Source organism: Equus asinus, chromosome 15 (assembly GCF_041296235.1).
Source record: "Equus asinus isolate D_3611 breed Donkey chromosome 15, EquAss-T2T_v2, whole genome shotgun sequence".
In the NCBI taxonomy this organism is placed as follows: domain Eukaryota; kingdom Metazoa; phylum Chordata; class Mammalia; order Perissodactyla; family Equidae; genus Equus; species Equus asinus.
Genome location: NC_091804.1, coordinates 36,145,253 through 36,160,632, shown reverse-complemented (window position 1 = coordinate 36,160,632; position 15,380 = coordinate 36,145,253). Strand labels below are relative to the sequence as shown.

General features: G+C 40.6%; 1 protein-coding gene across 4 annotated transcripts in view; it reads left to right on the top strand.

The window, feature by feature from the left end:
* NCOA5 (nuclear receptor coactivator 5) overlaps positions 1-15,380 on the top strand; it is a 30,005-nt gene that overhangs the window by 325 nt on the left and 14,300 nt on the right. For 2 of the 4 annotated variants that reach the window (XM_044748136.2, XM_044748138.2), the window contains exon 2: positions 11,494-11,560. The exons of the other annotated variants lie outside the window; for them this stretch is intronic. In XM_044748136.2, the coding sequence (XP_044604071.1) occupies positions 11,523-11,560 (38 nt within the window). In that variant the 5' untranslated portion in view covers positions 11,494-11,522. The remainder of the gene's footprint in view (positions 1-11,493; positions 11,561-15,380) is intronic. 4 annotated transcript variants of the gene reach the window in all.

The window sequence follows — 15,380 nt, the reverse complement described above, 5'->3', positions numbered from 1 at the left end:
GGGGCGCGGCCTCCGCTGGCTCCCGTCCGGCCCGGGCGCGGCCAGCCCGGGCGGCCGGTGATGGGCTCGGTGCGGCGGCGGCGCGCCGCAGCCGCCTGACTGTGCGCGAACCGGCGGCAGTAGCCCTGCAGGCTTGTTGTAGGGTAGGGCTGCACACCCCGCGCCCCTTCTCGGAGTGGTGGCGTCGCGCGCCCGCGGGTCCTCAGCGACTCGGTGGCGCAGTCGGGATTCGAACCCGGGCTGCGGCGGCCCGCCTCCCGGGCGTTCTCCGGGGCGGGCAGCGCCGTGCGCGGACCCAGCGCCGTCCCCGTCGCCGCCGCCTCGCGGCCCCTTGACAGCATCCTCGAGACGTCTCGTTGTCATGTGACACCCCCACCCATTTTATAACGCGGACCCCGGGCCCGGAGAACGGGGAGAGGAACCGTGCCCGAGGTTAACCCGGAAATCGGCGATGGAGACAGAGCCCCAGCCTGCTGGCTCTCCCGTCTCCAGGCCCGGGGCCCTCCCCGCGCCCGGACATCCCGCCTGGGGCGTTTTTTAGGACGACGTTTCCCAAATTTCAGTCTCTCGCGTTGCACCCTCACGTCCGTGTACCCTCTGTACTGCTGTTTGCCAAATGTTAATTTTTTTTTCCTTTAAACCGACTCTTTTTCTTCTTCTTAAATACGTTTGTTTAAAGTGGAAACGTAAACCACAAACCGTATAATGGAAAGCCAGTTATTTTTCTAATACTCGTAAAAAAAAATAAATACCTGTCAATTAAAATAAACAGTGCGTCCTCGTTCCTCCTGAAATTATTCTGCGTTCCACGCTTTGGGAAACGCTGCCCCAGGAATATGGGGTTCATTGTGGTCTTGTGGCTTTAGCTCTGTGCGCAGAATTTTCCCCTGAGGCATGGCACCTTCCATGAAATCTTGGATCTTGGGGGGTGACAATGGTATAAGCTTCATCGTTGTAAACTGATCTCACTGTTGACACACAAGGGGTGGTCTCGGGACTGCAGGAGCTGTCTGCCCAGGGGCGCCCGGTGTGCCGCCTCGGTTTCCCTGTAGCGTTGTGCCAGCAGCCTCACCGTTCAAAGATGTTTCTGCAAACGCCGATGGAGCAGATTTGGATTTTGACAACTCTAGATTTAATGTTTTCTGCATGAGTCTGTCTGGGTGTGAAAACTAACTTTTGTGTTGACGTTTCCAAGCTTTGCATTTTGGGCTTTATTTACAAATACACGCTTTGCCTTTGTAAAGCCCAAGCAGTACACATCTGCGATTTGTATTGGAGACCATCACTTGGCTATTTGTTAACATGAGTTCCTTTCTTCATTCTGGTTTCTTTGCCCTTTAGCTCATCTGTCACCCTGCAGATATTCTTTGAAACCTCTGACAGTCTTTATCCTGAAACATGGAAACAGTGAATGTTTTTGTAGAGTGTGCTGGAGAAACCATATTGCAAGGCCCATTGGAAGGAATTTTTCTAGGTGCAGGTTGCTCAATGCCGCGTGCCTGTGAACACCACGGGTTTAGAGGAGGTTTCCTTTTTAAGTTAACAGTCTATTTGTAGTCTGCTCATAAACTCTGCTTTTGTGTGTGAGGGAGCAGTTTTACTTTAATTCATCGAAAGGAAACTTGGAAAAATTAGCTCAGGCCGTGCAAAGGTTTTTTTCCTCAAAGGCTGTGTAAAAAAATCCATATTCCTTGGAGCTACTTTGGTCTGAGCACAATGTGGAACTTAGACAAGGCTCAGGTAATTTTCTTCACATTTCTAAGCGGCAGTTCTAGAGAAGAAACGAGAATTTCATTTTACTCTTCACTTTCTGAATTTCAGCAAATGGAACCTCATCTACCAGTGTTCAAAAGCTAAAAATAAACGTCTCTTGGAAAGGCGATAGAAGTCTGAGGAGAAGGAGTGCCTGGTGGTTTGCAACTTCATTTTAAATTACCATTGCAGGCGTTCTTTCTCTCTGGCCTGCAGATGGCAGTGCCTTTGCATGGCTTGTTAGTACTGGCGGAATTATTGGAATTCATTTGTGCTTTTAAGAATGAACACCTTTGGAGGAAATCTATTTGATATTTTATTCCCTGTAGGTTACATTGTTTCTTTGTTTTTGACTCCCCACATGAAGAATGAAACATCTATTCCTAAAGGGACTGTTGTCCTATTGCTGTTTGTGGTAGTGATAACAAGCACCTGGCAGTCTGTGCGGTTTACAAAGCAGGTTTACAAATACCGACTCATTTGCTCCTGCTAATCATCTTGTGAGATAGAGAGACTGGTATTATTATATCTTTTTTGCATGTGAGAAAACAATGGCTCAGAGACGTTAGATTTCTTGCCCAAATTAGTATTTAGTAGAACATAGTCAAGATGTTATTGAAGATAAAAGATTACATGGTCAAGCAAAATTTGGAAATGTTGAGGTAAATTGATGTCCTTACTCCAGAATTTCTCAGAGGCTTTAACATACTAAACATCTGCAATGTGGATGTCCAAGAGAGGAAGATATGATGCCTTTCTCTCACTACCCTCCCATGAACAACTTGAAGTACTAGTCTTACCCCAAACTGTCTGCTCTTTCTGCTACACTCTTTTTCCTCTCTGTACCTTGTGGTTTAGTAGTGATTGCCATGTGTCTTTGAGACCAGTGCTTTTAAAGCTCTGACAGCTTTTTTGTGCCAAAAGATTTGTCCTGTGAACAGCATACACATTTGTCTGTAGACTGCTCAGCTTAAGCAAAGTTAAAGTAAGCTATGAAGAAGTTAAAAGGGCAGTGACCAACAGAAAATTACCCTCTGTTAACTCTCATTAATGAGAGGCATTAATGAAAGGATCAGGGTAAGGCCACTGTCTGAAGCAACAGCGCATTAGGGAAATATGAAGTATACTGACAGCTAAATATATAATACCAGCATGCCTGCTGCTTTTTAAATGGTGGTTTTATTGCCACCAGATATGAATATTTATAGGGACGGTCATTTTCATTCTTTATCCTATCACTAAAAAAATAAGAGATAATAGGGCAATTGGACCAATTACTTTTATGTTAAGAAAATAATTCCCCTCAAAGAATCAGAACTTTTCCAAACCATAAGACTCTTTTTCCTTTGTTTCATGTTCAAAACAACATTATTGTTGACCTATATAAAGACCGCTGACTTTAGGCAAGGATCAGGGCAACTTAAGTTGCATTGGAGAACAGTTATAAAGCAGAGTGTTGTACAACTTTAGCTCTGTAAAATATCTTGAGTGGTCCCCTGGTTTGGATCTGGAATGATTGAGTTACTGAAGGTTGGTTGATCCTGCAGCTAGGGGGCAAGTTTTGGAGAACTTCGAATTATAAGTAATTTGGATTTGAGTGAGTATAGTTAATTATGCATTTGGAGTTGAAATAGTAGTAACATGTATTTAGGATCAGAGATGATACAAGTTTATTTTTTATCTCTTCAGAAATTATTTTTGATATCCAAAAAGAATAAAATAGGAAAAACATGATTTTCATTCACTTTTAAAACTTAGGAGTATAAATGTATAACTGAACCTTTTGCTGCCTTTGGAAAACTTACATTAGGACAGCATCAGAGTCACTAGTCACTGGTCGCTTGTTGGAAATACAGATCCTTGGGTGCAGCTCACCACTCCCAACTGATTGGTCTCTGGAGGGGCGGGCAGCTAGAGAATCTGCCTTTGAGAAACCAGCCCTGCAGTTTTTATGTACATTAAAGTTATGAGGACCCCTGATTTAGGACTTTAGAAAATGAGTTTTCACTGGAAATAGAAGGTTGAAGCAGATCCTAGTACTAATCTATTCCTATCCCAGGTTACTAATAGGAATTGACTACTCTAGTTTATGGTTGGGTTTACGTTAATGGGTTCATTTTAAGCAAGACCTTAATTTAACTATAAAATGTTTTGAGCTTTATAGTTTGAGCTCAAGGTAGGAATAGTTAGAATATCTGTGGAGTTCTCAATATTTTAATTCCTTCCATTCACATCACCATGATGCTTTCACCTTCTTGAGAACAAAGAAAGCAGACCTACCAAGATTCTGTGGTCTGCTTCTTAACTTTAGATATGCTCCGCTTTGCTTTTAGTGGTTTGGACGTGAAATTGCATGTGCGGCCATTTTTCTCTTTTTGCAAAGAGTTGCATTTCAATAAGAAAACAAAATGCCTCAAAAGAAGTGGATGTCCTCGCCCCTGCCAGCCAAACAATACTGACGGCTGTAGTTTGCAGAACTTTGAGAGAACTTTATAGTTGGCGGTTTGCCCTTTATTAGCCAAAGAAGAAGATAACCTGCTATCAAAAAGTGGCAAGCTCATGGTTAATATTTTTCCTGCCATTTTATGACTAGGTAATTGGAAAAAGAAGCTTAAATTTTCAGGGTACTTTCTAAACGATCACCTGCAATTGAAGAGAAGTGATGGACTGCGTACTCCTCCTTGGGAGGCAGAGGGGGGACACTGACCTTGTAATCAGATCTTCCTGTTGTTAGCTTTAGCACTGTGGAAACTTGGCTTGATGAGTCCATTGCCTTTGGCGGTAGCCATGTGGTTATACTTTCTGTACTGTTTTCAGGGATTATATTTTTACAGATTTTAGCCATTATAATGACACTTTCTTTGTAACAAATTATGAGTTATTTCCTCTTGAACACAGGAGTTTAGAGGGGTTTCTAAATGGAAGACCTACATATATGTTATGTATAAGCTAAAGGAGTAAATAGATAAGAGTAGTAGTTCTCAAATACCTGCCAAGAATCACCTGAGAAACTTGTTAAAATACAGATTCCTAGGCTTCACCCTCGGATTCTAAGTTTGAGACTGAGACTAGGAATCTGATTTTTAACCGTCTTCTCAGGCGGTGCTGATATATCTTCATTAAAGAACTGCGATGATGTTGGGCCGGCCCGGTGGCACAGCAGTTAAGGTCGCACATTCCGCTTAGGCAGCCCGGGGTTCACCAGTCCAGATCCCGGGTACGGACATGGCACCGCTTGGCAAGCCATGCTGTGACAGGCGTCCCACATAGAAAGTAGAGGAAGATGGGCACAGTTGTTAGCTCAGGGCCAGTCTTCCTCAGCAAAAAGAGGAGGATTGGCAGTAGTTAGCTCAGGGCTAATCTTCCTCAAAAAAAAAAGAAAAACAACTGAGATATGGAGAGTGAAAAAATATGTATCTATAAATGAGGAGGGAGAATGGGGAGTTGTTTAATTGGGTATAGAGAGTTTTAGTCTGGCAAAATGAAAAAGTTATGGCAATCTGTTGCACAACAATATGAGCATACTTAACACTACTGAACTGTGCACTTAAAAATGGTTACGACGATATAAATTGTACATTACGGCGATATAAATTGTACGTTACATGTTTTTTACCACAAAATTTTTTTTAGAAAGATACTAGAAAAAAATAAGGAAGGGTAATTTATTGTCTGTTTCTTCCTGAACAGTGAATTGACCTAGTAGATTGTTGGCTGTTAATACTGACTCCTCTGGCCATCAGTTCATTTTATATCCCTTTATTGAAGGTAAAATCATAACCCTTTAAATATTTTTCTTCCACCTGTTTCCTTCAGTGTCAAACAAATGATCCTTAAAGAACATTTCTATAATGGGCAATATTTTGAATGTCTTAGGTTTATATTCTCCTTCTCTCCTTTTTTGGATAATAGACATACAGTAAGCCTTCATTAATTTCGCTTCACTGAAACTCTGTTTACGGTAATTCAGTTCATAGCCTTCTAACAGGCCCTCTTGCCACCAATTTGTTCCTTTTCCATAGCAGAATTTTTTTCCATCTAGTCTAACTCTGGGTTGCATCTGTAATTCTTCTCTTTTTTCTTCCTCTTATCCCCCCATTCCCTACACTGAACTTCCTGTAATGTTTCTAACTTATTAGGTCCTTCACACCATTCCTTTACCTTTCCATGTGCTGGAATGACTTCTCTTTTTCTGGTAAACTCCTGCTCATCCTTCAAGACTCAGTTTAAACATTACTTTTAGACCTTCCCTGCCTCCTGCATCTTCCCTCTGCCCCCATTCTTCCCAGGCTCCTCTCTGCTCCACTCCTCTCCCCAGCCACACACATACACAAAGTTAGGCCTTCATTATCTCTGCCATAATCCCACTTTAGATTATATCGTGATTATCTGTGTGCGTGTGGCTCTCTCTTTTATCAAACAGTGAACTCCTTTAAGGCAGAGACTTCAGCCTTGTTATTTCCATGTGTCTAAGGCCTGGTACAGAGCGTGACACGTAGTAGACATAGAAGCGTTTGGTGTATTGATTATAAACTATTCTTTTCACGTTTATTAATTTACTGCTCTAAGGGTATCTGCTCATACAGTTTAGTTGAAATTTTGCTGTTTTGAATAAACCTATATTTTATTTTATTTTATTTATTTTTTGAGGAAGATTAGCCCTAACTACTGCAAATCCTCCTATTTTCTGAGGAAGACTGGCCCTGAGCTAACATCCACCCCCATCTTCCCCTACTTTATACATGGGACGCCTACCACAGCACGGCTTTTGCCAAGTGGTGCCATGTCCACATCTGGGATCCGAACCAGCGAACCCTGGGCCGCCGAGAATCGGAATGTGCAAACTTAACCACTGCCCCAGCCCCTAAACCTGTATTTTAAATTTTTTGGCTCAGGCTTAGATTAGCTGAACCTTTGTGAATCCAAATTAGTGAGTGTTTTCTCTTATTTATTTATTTATTCTTTGAATCAACGTAACTAACAGAATATCCGTGTTATCAGGTTCAGAGAATTCAGGTGACTTGACTAAATCCCCCACCCCCCCAAAGTAGGACTAAAACTCAAGACTTGCTGACCCAAGCCAAGCTTTCTCTTCAAAAGAAGTAAAAAGGGGAAGACACTAAATGTTGACAGAATTTTTGTCTGAGGAGTTGAAGTGAATGGAATATCAGTAGCAAAAGCCAGAAACACTGTAGTTTGAGGTGATAGAAATTGAAGTGGTGACTGAATAACTAGGTCCTACCCTGTTGAGTGTCCGGGGCACTTAAACTTTGAGGTGGCGAACACAGACAGGGCCTTTCCCAGGTTCCATCAGCGTTTGATCAGGGAGTGCTAGCAAGAGTGTTCAAAATGGAAGCCGTGTCTTTCCACTCTCTGTTGTGGAGGCAGCATCGTATACTGTTTAAGCACTTTGGTGTCAGACAGACCTGGGTTTGAGTTCTAGCCCTGCCTCCTGATCATCTGGTGACCTCAGATAAGTCACTTAATTTCGCTAAACTTCAGATTTCCTCATTCACAAAATAGAGATCATAATAGTACTTAACTCCAAGAGTTGTAGAAAGGATTGAATGAGATCCTGTACGTAATGTTCTTAGTACAGGCTCTGGGACAGAGTAAGCAGTCTGTAAATATAAGCTATCATTGTTTCTCCCATTCCTGTTCCAAGGAATAATATTCTAATACAGTTAAAGATATAATAATTATTTTAATTAGAGAATGAAGGAGATAATCAAATATGAGGGAATGCATAGTTTTCAAAGTGAGCTTAAAAGCTTCATTTAGAAACAGCAAGCAGAGCATTCTGTTATCCCTGATTCATTACAGTATAACTCGTTATAATATCCTTGATGTTTCAGAATACCATCAAAGTCATCTTTGTATATATAATTTTAAGTGAGAAGTCCTGTCCTTTCCCCTCCCAATATGGAGAGTTTAATATATGATATCCGCTGTCTTGTCACTGTGGTTTTCCAAGTGGCATTATCTTTATCGTCATGCATTTCCAATTAGTAATTCCTGATTATTAGTTGATTTTCAGTTAAACCTTTCGGGGAATTTTATTTCATGTTTGTAATCACTTACTGAAATTGTGTAGGTTTCTGGGTTCTTTCAGCAGCCACTGGTGGTACTGTCACTAAGTACTGTGGTTCATATGGCACTTGTTTAGAGTAATCCTCATTGTTTTCCATTGTAATAGCCTGTGAAGTATGAAAATTGATTTTAAGGTGAAAAGAGTTGTTTTGTGATGGTACAATTAAAAAATAGAGCAAAGCAGTTCTTGGTGCTGTGAATGAAACATGCGTTTTTATTTATAGCATTATCTAAGGATCATTGTGTGAACTCTGCTACATTAGTCTGAAGTAAAATTGTAGATTAGGCATTGTGTCTTTCTTGGGGAGTTCTCAACCCCATTCTTGCGTGATTTAAAACAGCTCTGCCGCTTCCTGCATAGCATGTTTTCTGGGGTTGTTTTCTCCATTTTTCCTTTTATGTAAATCCCTTCAGTTGGTGCTGTTTTCCTTGTCTAAAAATCCTTACTGGAGAAGTGCTTTTAACTGTTTTCAGAAGACCAGATGGAAATTATACATATTCAGGCCAAGGTTAAGCACAAGGTGGTGATAATGATCTTGAATGGCATTCACATTGCTAGTATAGAAGTACCAAACAAGCTGAGGTGGAAGAGACGCTAAAAGACTGACTTTTGGTCTTAGGGCATTTGGCAAAGATAAAATATAACAAGAGAAGAAAGAAGCACCATTTCTTACCTTTTCTATGCAGCAGAGGCATTCCACCTCTCCTTGGAGACTCCCAAGTTGCCACTGCCCTCTTTTCAATTAAATTCCAATTTTGGTTCCCCATGTAATGTCCAGAAAGGTCCCCAAATTGTCTTTCCATCTTTTTTCTCTTTTCCTTTATAGTAACGTTATTTCTGTTTCCTTGGTGTGGATTATATATCTTTGTAAGGATTTAGGAACTAGTTAATACAAAAGCCCCGTTTACCAGTCCCAATGTTTGCATTTTCAAAGAGAAACTTGTTCAAATGAACCTTCAAACTCCAATTGATGGGTTTTCAAATTGTGTGACAAAAAATTGGGATGGGGCAAAAGTTTTTCACCTTGACTCTAAATCTTTGCTATACTGTGATCATCTCCCTGAAGTTATTTGTGCTTTTGGTAGCTTCTCTGTTCTTCCTGTGTTTCTAAACTCGTAGGTTTTCCAGAAGTTCTGTGTGCACATAGGTTAGGATTTTTTGGATATGGTGATTAGTGGTGGTGATAGTTTTGTTTTTATAACTCTCACTGGAAACCTCCCCAGCCCTACCCTAACCTGAGCAGTCCTCTTGGATAGTAATGAAACTATCAAAATTTTCAGGTCTCATTTTCTCCATGTCTCACCAAGATGGAGGTCTGAGGAACTGTTAAGTGGGGCAAATAAACAAACACTTGACATACCACACTAAAAGTTGGCTGACTCCCAAAATTAAGAAAATGGTCTGAGAGTTCTCTTTTTTGCGTAAGTAACATAAGCCATACCATCTAAATATAGTTGTTTTGGACTACTCAATGGAAATAGATACGAGGAGGCAAATTACAATCAAAATGGTTTGACGATATCTTGAATGTTTAAACAATCTTTCAAGTAATTGCAAAAAAAGTTCACCAACTTCAAAGTAAATATTTACCTTCATTCTAACCAGAACTGGATTTGCCCCGAAGGTTTATAATACATGACTGCTTTGGTCTCCCCAGTCCTATATGTAGGCACTCACAGAACTGGGTATAATTATACAATATAAATAATCTTTTTCATATGATGAGAGCAAATTATATAGCATTAGTAGAAACTTACCAGTTAAAGTAGTACCATAAGTTCTGTGTTCTCACCTAGATGTTTGCCAGGTCAAGTCAATGTTTAGATGAGTTTTCTTTATTCACCAGACCATGTGTTAATATATGGAATCCTACTGGGAGATATGGTACTTGTTTAAAATAAATCTTGACACCACCACCATTCCCAGTGTATTCCAGAGATACTTTGAAAACTACTTAAATGATCAAAGACATTACATTTCTCTCTGAATCATAGTCACCCGGTATTAGAAGGCAGTACAGAGTAAGTGAGCAGACTAGGTCAGTAGGCCCTTGTAAACCTGAGCTGATGTTCTTCACAATTACATTTAAAAGAACTAGATACTCCCTGTAAGGCTTATCATTATGTAATATGTAATTCAGATGTTAGTGAACTTTAAGAGTTGTAAATTGTGCAGGTGCCAGGTGCAGTACCAAAGCCATGGTCAGATACTACTGGCCAAGTCCTATATAGAAAATATTTCCTGAATTTTTAACAAGAGAGGGATTATAGCTTCTGTCTGCTTAATTGAAAAAGTAAGAGGCAATTTATGTAGAATATACTTCTCTGACTATTTCGACTTATTTTACCTTTTGACCTTTGTCAAAAGGCATTCTTCTCCTAGACATAATAGAGAGAGACTTCTGACTGAAAATGGAATTGAATATCATTCTCACTTGAACAGGAACTCAGAAGTTCACGACATAGTAGGGTAAAGTCTATACCAGACCTCTTAAGCTTGTTTGTTATTACTGTGGTCTTTCACATGATAGGACTCTGGTTGGAATTTTTAAAATACATAATTACTGTTTTAAAGCACTTAATTATGTGAGTGCTTAATACCCTTTAATGTCAGTAGGCAGACTATTAATTGCTTAATATGGAACAAGCGGAACAAAACTACACTGTATCAGGAAGCAGTTTTATTTCTTCATTCAACTAAAGTATGAAATTTTTCATGCGTTTATTTGTCTTTAAGTCATATAAAAATTGTCAGGTGTTATCTTTGGGCATGGATTTGTACATTTCTTTAGATACTTCGTCAATTCTTACTTATACATAGTGTTTTTGTTGTTCACTTCAATTTTTGTGAAGCAAGTTTGTTTTGTTTTTAGCAAGCAGATTTTAACTGGGCAAATTGGCTTTTCTATAAGTATATATGATTCCACTGTTCTCCCTTATCTGGTTGTATATACCAGCCTTCTCTAATGGAAACTTCTTATGAGTGTTTTCTTATCTAATCGTACTATACCAAATGCCAATTCTTATTCTTAGTTACCTATCTATGAGGGTTATAGATGTTAACGTATCATATACTTTGTTTAGGAAAAAAAATTAATTTCTTTCCTACATCTCATTCTGGAAGATTCTGTCCAATGGAATGTAACACAAGGCACACTAAAAGGAAGCCCTGCTTTATGGAATGTTGGAAATTTTAAGACAATGGAGTCCAACTCTTACTTCTTTATAACGTAAAATGGAGTTATTTGCCTTTGCTCTTTTTTTTTAAACTCTCTCTCCCTTTATCTTTCTCCTTTTCTCTTCCCCTCAAAAAAGAATCATTCAACTGACTCTCCAAGAGTTTAGGTTTCCTCCTTTGGAGGAGGCAGATGTTAGGTTTAGGGCTCGACAGAGTGGTAAAGCATTGGCGTAATCAAATCAGTTTTACACACGTTATGTGTTAGAAAACTGAAGGACGTTCCTTACCAGCCCTGACACTGTGCTGCCGTGACCTAATAAAATTGCCCAAGTGACGGTGTGTCTTCTGAATGGATTTTCTTACACCGTCTGCTTGTCGTTGTAGTTTTTTTGTTGTTGCTTTCATTTGAAATGTGCTGATGATCTTGTTTTTATTCCGTAGCATTGAACAGATGGGTTGATTATTCTTTTCAGATATTAATAAGGCAGCGGAAAGAAGAAATATGAATACGGCTCCATCAAGACCCAGTCCCACACGAAGGTAAAGTACCCTGAAGCAGTGAGTTACCCTGGGAGAGTTGGGCTCTGGGGAGTTAAGCCCAACTTCGTACATCAAGGGTCTTTTCTTCCCCCCAACAAATCAGAAACGCTCAAGCAAACAATAAGAACATGAACTTTGTGTGAAGGGCCTTGCTGCTTTTTTAAACATACATCAGGAGATGCAGAGGAAGCTTTGTGTTTTCGGTGGCAAACCCAGCAAGTTCAGCTTGCAACATGAGTTGCAGGTGATTGGAAGAGGATGAACCTCTGTCTGTCCCCAGCTCACGTGTCAGTGGGAGCCTCCACCGCAGGAGGAGTGCCCCAGGGCCGTTGGTGTGTGCCATGCTGCACTGCAGCAGGCAGCAGAGATTCGACTCTTCATTCCAAATGGCTGCCGGTCCAGATGTTAACCCAGGTTTACGCAAGTGCTGCTTGACAGATTGCTGCCGTGCCTGTGCCGCACATCCCCTGTTTGCTCGCATGCTTGGGTTACCTATTGAGGGGAAATAAAAAGGGCAAAAACACTCTACTTCTCAGAAGTCTCCCTTTTTCTTAGCTTTCCTGGAAGTAAAGGACATTTCCCCAATATATTCTTCCTTCTAGTATATACAAAAGAGATAGTGCTGACGTGTACCCTCGAGATAAGCATTAAATTGACCTCTTCTCTCAAGGAAGATCCTTATTAATGTTATCATTTACACCAAAAGATGAGTATATTGTATCCAAACTGTCTGGCCTCATAACAGCACGCAAGTGGATGCAGTGTGTGTAGTTTTGTGTGGAATGTAGACAGATATGATATATTTCATATCTGATGTCTCTTCAGGGCCCAAGAGGATACACAGTATGGATTTTGCCTTTGCCCCCAGGTAAAAATGCCAATTTTCCACAGTAAACTTTATACCTAAACTACGTACCACTGTAAACTACATTTCCTACAGTGAACTGAACACTGCTGAGTACAGTGAATCCTAGTCTGTGCTGGTAGCTCCACACGTCACCTGTGGATATACCCAACTGAGCACTGACACATAACATACAGCTGTCCTGCTTTGGGACAAAAACATCTGTGTTTTGTTACCCACTTATTGGAAAGAATAGCTGTGGTATGTTTGGTGTATATGCCCCTACTTGGAAGTGAAAGGTATTTTCTAACCTACCAGGAATAGATAACAGACGTCTGCTCTGCAGAGTTCAAGCAGACCCTAGGAACAAAGTAATGCTGCTGATTTCAGTTGGATTCTTTGAGCACTCTGCCTACACAGAGTTGTTGAATCTGACACCACAACAACAGCTACGCTACAGCTGTCATGTGGATGCCCTAGCCATCCATTGATTGCACTGCAGAATTGAGCATATATATTTGTTTTCTGTCTCTTCTCCTTAAACCATTAGGAATGCCTGCAGCTTGCAGGTAAATGCTATATTGATTGATTTTGTGTCTATGTGTGAGTATCCTTAAGAACATAAATGAATCCTGTAGAACTTCAACAGTTCCATATAATGTCTGCTTCCGTTATGTTGCATCTAACCATGCTGCAGATGTTGGGTAGTCCCATCTGTGTTGCTCCTCATTGCCCCAATAAACATGGAATACAGGTGGCTTAGAATTTGCATCTAATGGCCAGAAATATGGGGTTCCCATTGGAAGCAGTGGATGCCAAATGGCTTGAAAAAAGATACGGTGTGTATCCAATTTCCAAGGAGCTCTAATGTCTGTGTTTCTGAACAAGGTGGCTTGCCAGAGGAGTGTGGAATTGGTAACTGTAAAGATACTGACTCCACTAGTAAAATCCTCCCCACTTTTGTCCCCATGATGCTTATGATCTCTGGATAATGTTGTCTGTGTGTTTCCGCAGGCAAAAAAAAAAAACAGGGCACATTGCAGAATAAAGAGTAGTTCCTGATCATGCTATGGATTGAGAAGAATATTTTATGTCGTCCCATTAATAATACTTAACCAAATGCTTTTAACATTTCCAGTTGATTGTAGGTATTCAACAAACACTGGCAATGTTAGGGAAACAACCAACTCCCTTGGTTGGAATCCAGTGTAGCCATTGGCAGGCATTAAATTAAAAAGATTAATTTCATCCTAACCTAAAATGCAACTCCATAATTTCATCAGTAATAGAAGAAATAGCTTTATGCTTTTTTTTTAAGTAACAGCACCCCCCCCCCCCGAAAAACATTCAAACAGCATTGGAGGGGGCCTTTTACAATGTTCTCCTTACCACTATAAATATGTCACTTTTATATACCTTTTAAAATAGCGCCTTCTGCAGAAATAAATTCTAAAATGAGGTTGTTTGGGATATGGATGGAGCAGTGGCTCCCTGCTTTATTTATAATCGATAGGAGGGACAGCTAGGCTAATTCACATTCCATTAAGAATCAGTCTTCCCCTCAGTCATATGTCCCTAACTGGGTTCCTCAGCATGTTATTTACTTGATTTAGTTTCACACAGTCATGCTTAATAAGGTTCAGGGAAGAGGGATGTCACGTTTAATAAAATCTGTTCTGAACCCCATCTAAAACCTAGGCAGAGTCCTAGTTTTTTACCTTTAAAAATAAAAATTTTAAAACCCTAAAGCCAGATAAATTGAAAATTATGTTCCAAATAGAACACTAACATTTTGATCATTGCCGTGATCATGCATTCTCTCTTAAGATACAGCAATAGGGCAGAAATAAAATGCATTAAGTAGGCAAAATGGCTGGGTGGTTAGCCTGGAAGGGACTAATCATTTCTCTGAGAGTGAACACTGGATATCACTCTCTTTGGGTGCGTGCTTCCAGTCAAAGCTTTGAGGTAGTTCCAGATGTACCAGTATTTTGACAACAACCAAACTTCCTGCGTTTGGCAACCCTAGTAATGTGGTGTGCCCCAGCCATAGAGAATGCATTGTTCACAGGAAAAAACACTGTACCTATAGCAAATTTTTCCCTTAAGTTGTACCTCTATGTCTTCAGTGCTGCTACTTTTAATAAGAAAATTGTTTTTAAGCGTGCTGGCAAGACCTTTGTAACACCTCATTTTGCTGGACTTTAACCTTGAGTGTCAAAACACTTAGGTATCTTTGGGAATTTTCACAGGATTATCACCTCTTCAAATGTCTCTGTGAGCGACAATTCTGCTGGCATTGCTCTCTGTTCAGTACTATGTCTCCCTAATGACTCCAGCTGCCAGTGTGTAATTCTGACAATATTGGCCCAGCCAAGCAAAGAACTCTGCATCAGGGATCCCTGCTATAGATCAAATTTCAGCCTGAATTCTCATCATTTAACCTTTGGACCACTTCATTGGACTCCTTTGAGTACACTGCATAGTTACCAGGCAAGTCGTGTGGCATTGGTGCTTCGCGTTAGTCCTTACCTTCTTCAAAGACTGGACCTTTATTCGGGTTATACCTCACATGTTCTCATTTTCCATCTTCAGCTCAACACCTTGGCAACTCAGGTCTTGGAGCATAACCTTATGCAGAGGTGGCCTGCAAGTGAGACTCTGTATTTCTTAATCCTTCCTCCATGACCTAAAGAAGAGCAAATAGAATTAACTTGTCTACATCAAAAGCTCTGCAGAGAGTTTTCCGCGTGTATCTGTGAAGGATCTTAGGCCTGGTGCCTCTTTGGTGAAAGTCATCAGGGATTGGTTCATCGGAAATAACCTAGCTGTTGACAAGTTTCTTATGTAGCCAGAGATGATTTCTACGTATCCACAGTGCTAATTCCTTTGATAACTGCTTGTTCCTTGGGTATGAGACAGCCCGAGCTCTAGGTGGGCCTCACAGTTAAAGATTCCAGGCTGTGATTACCTCTG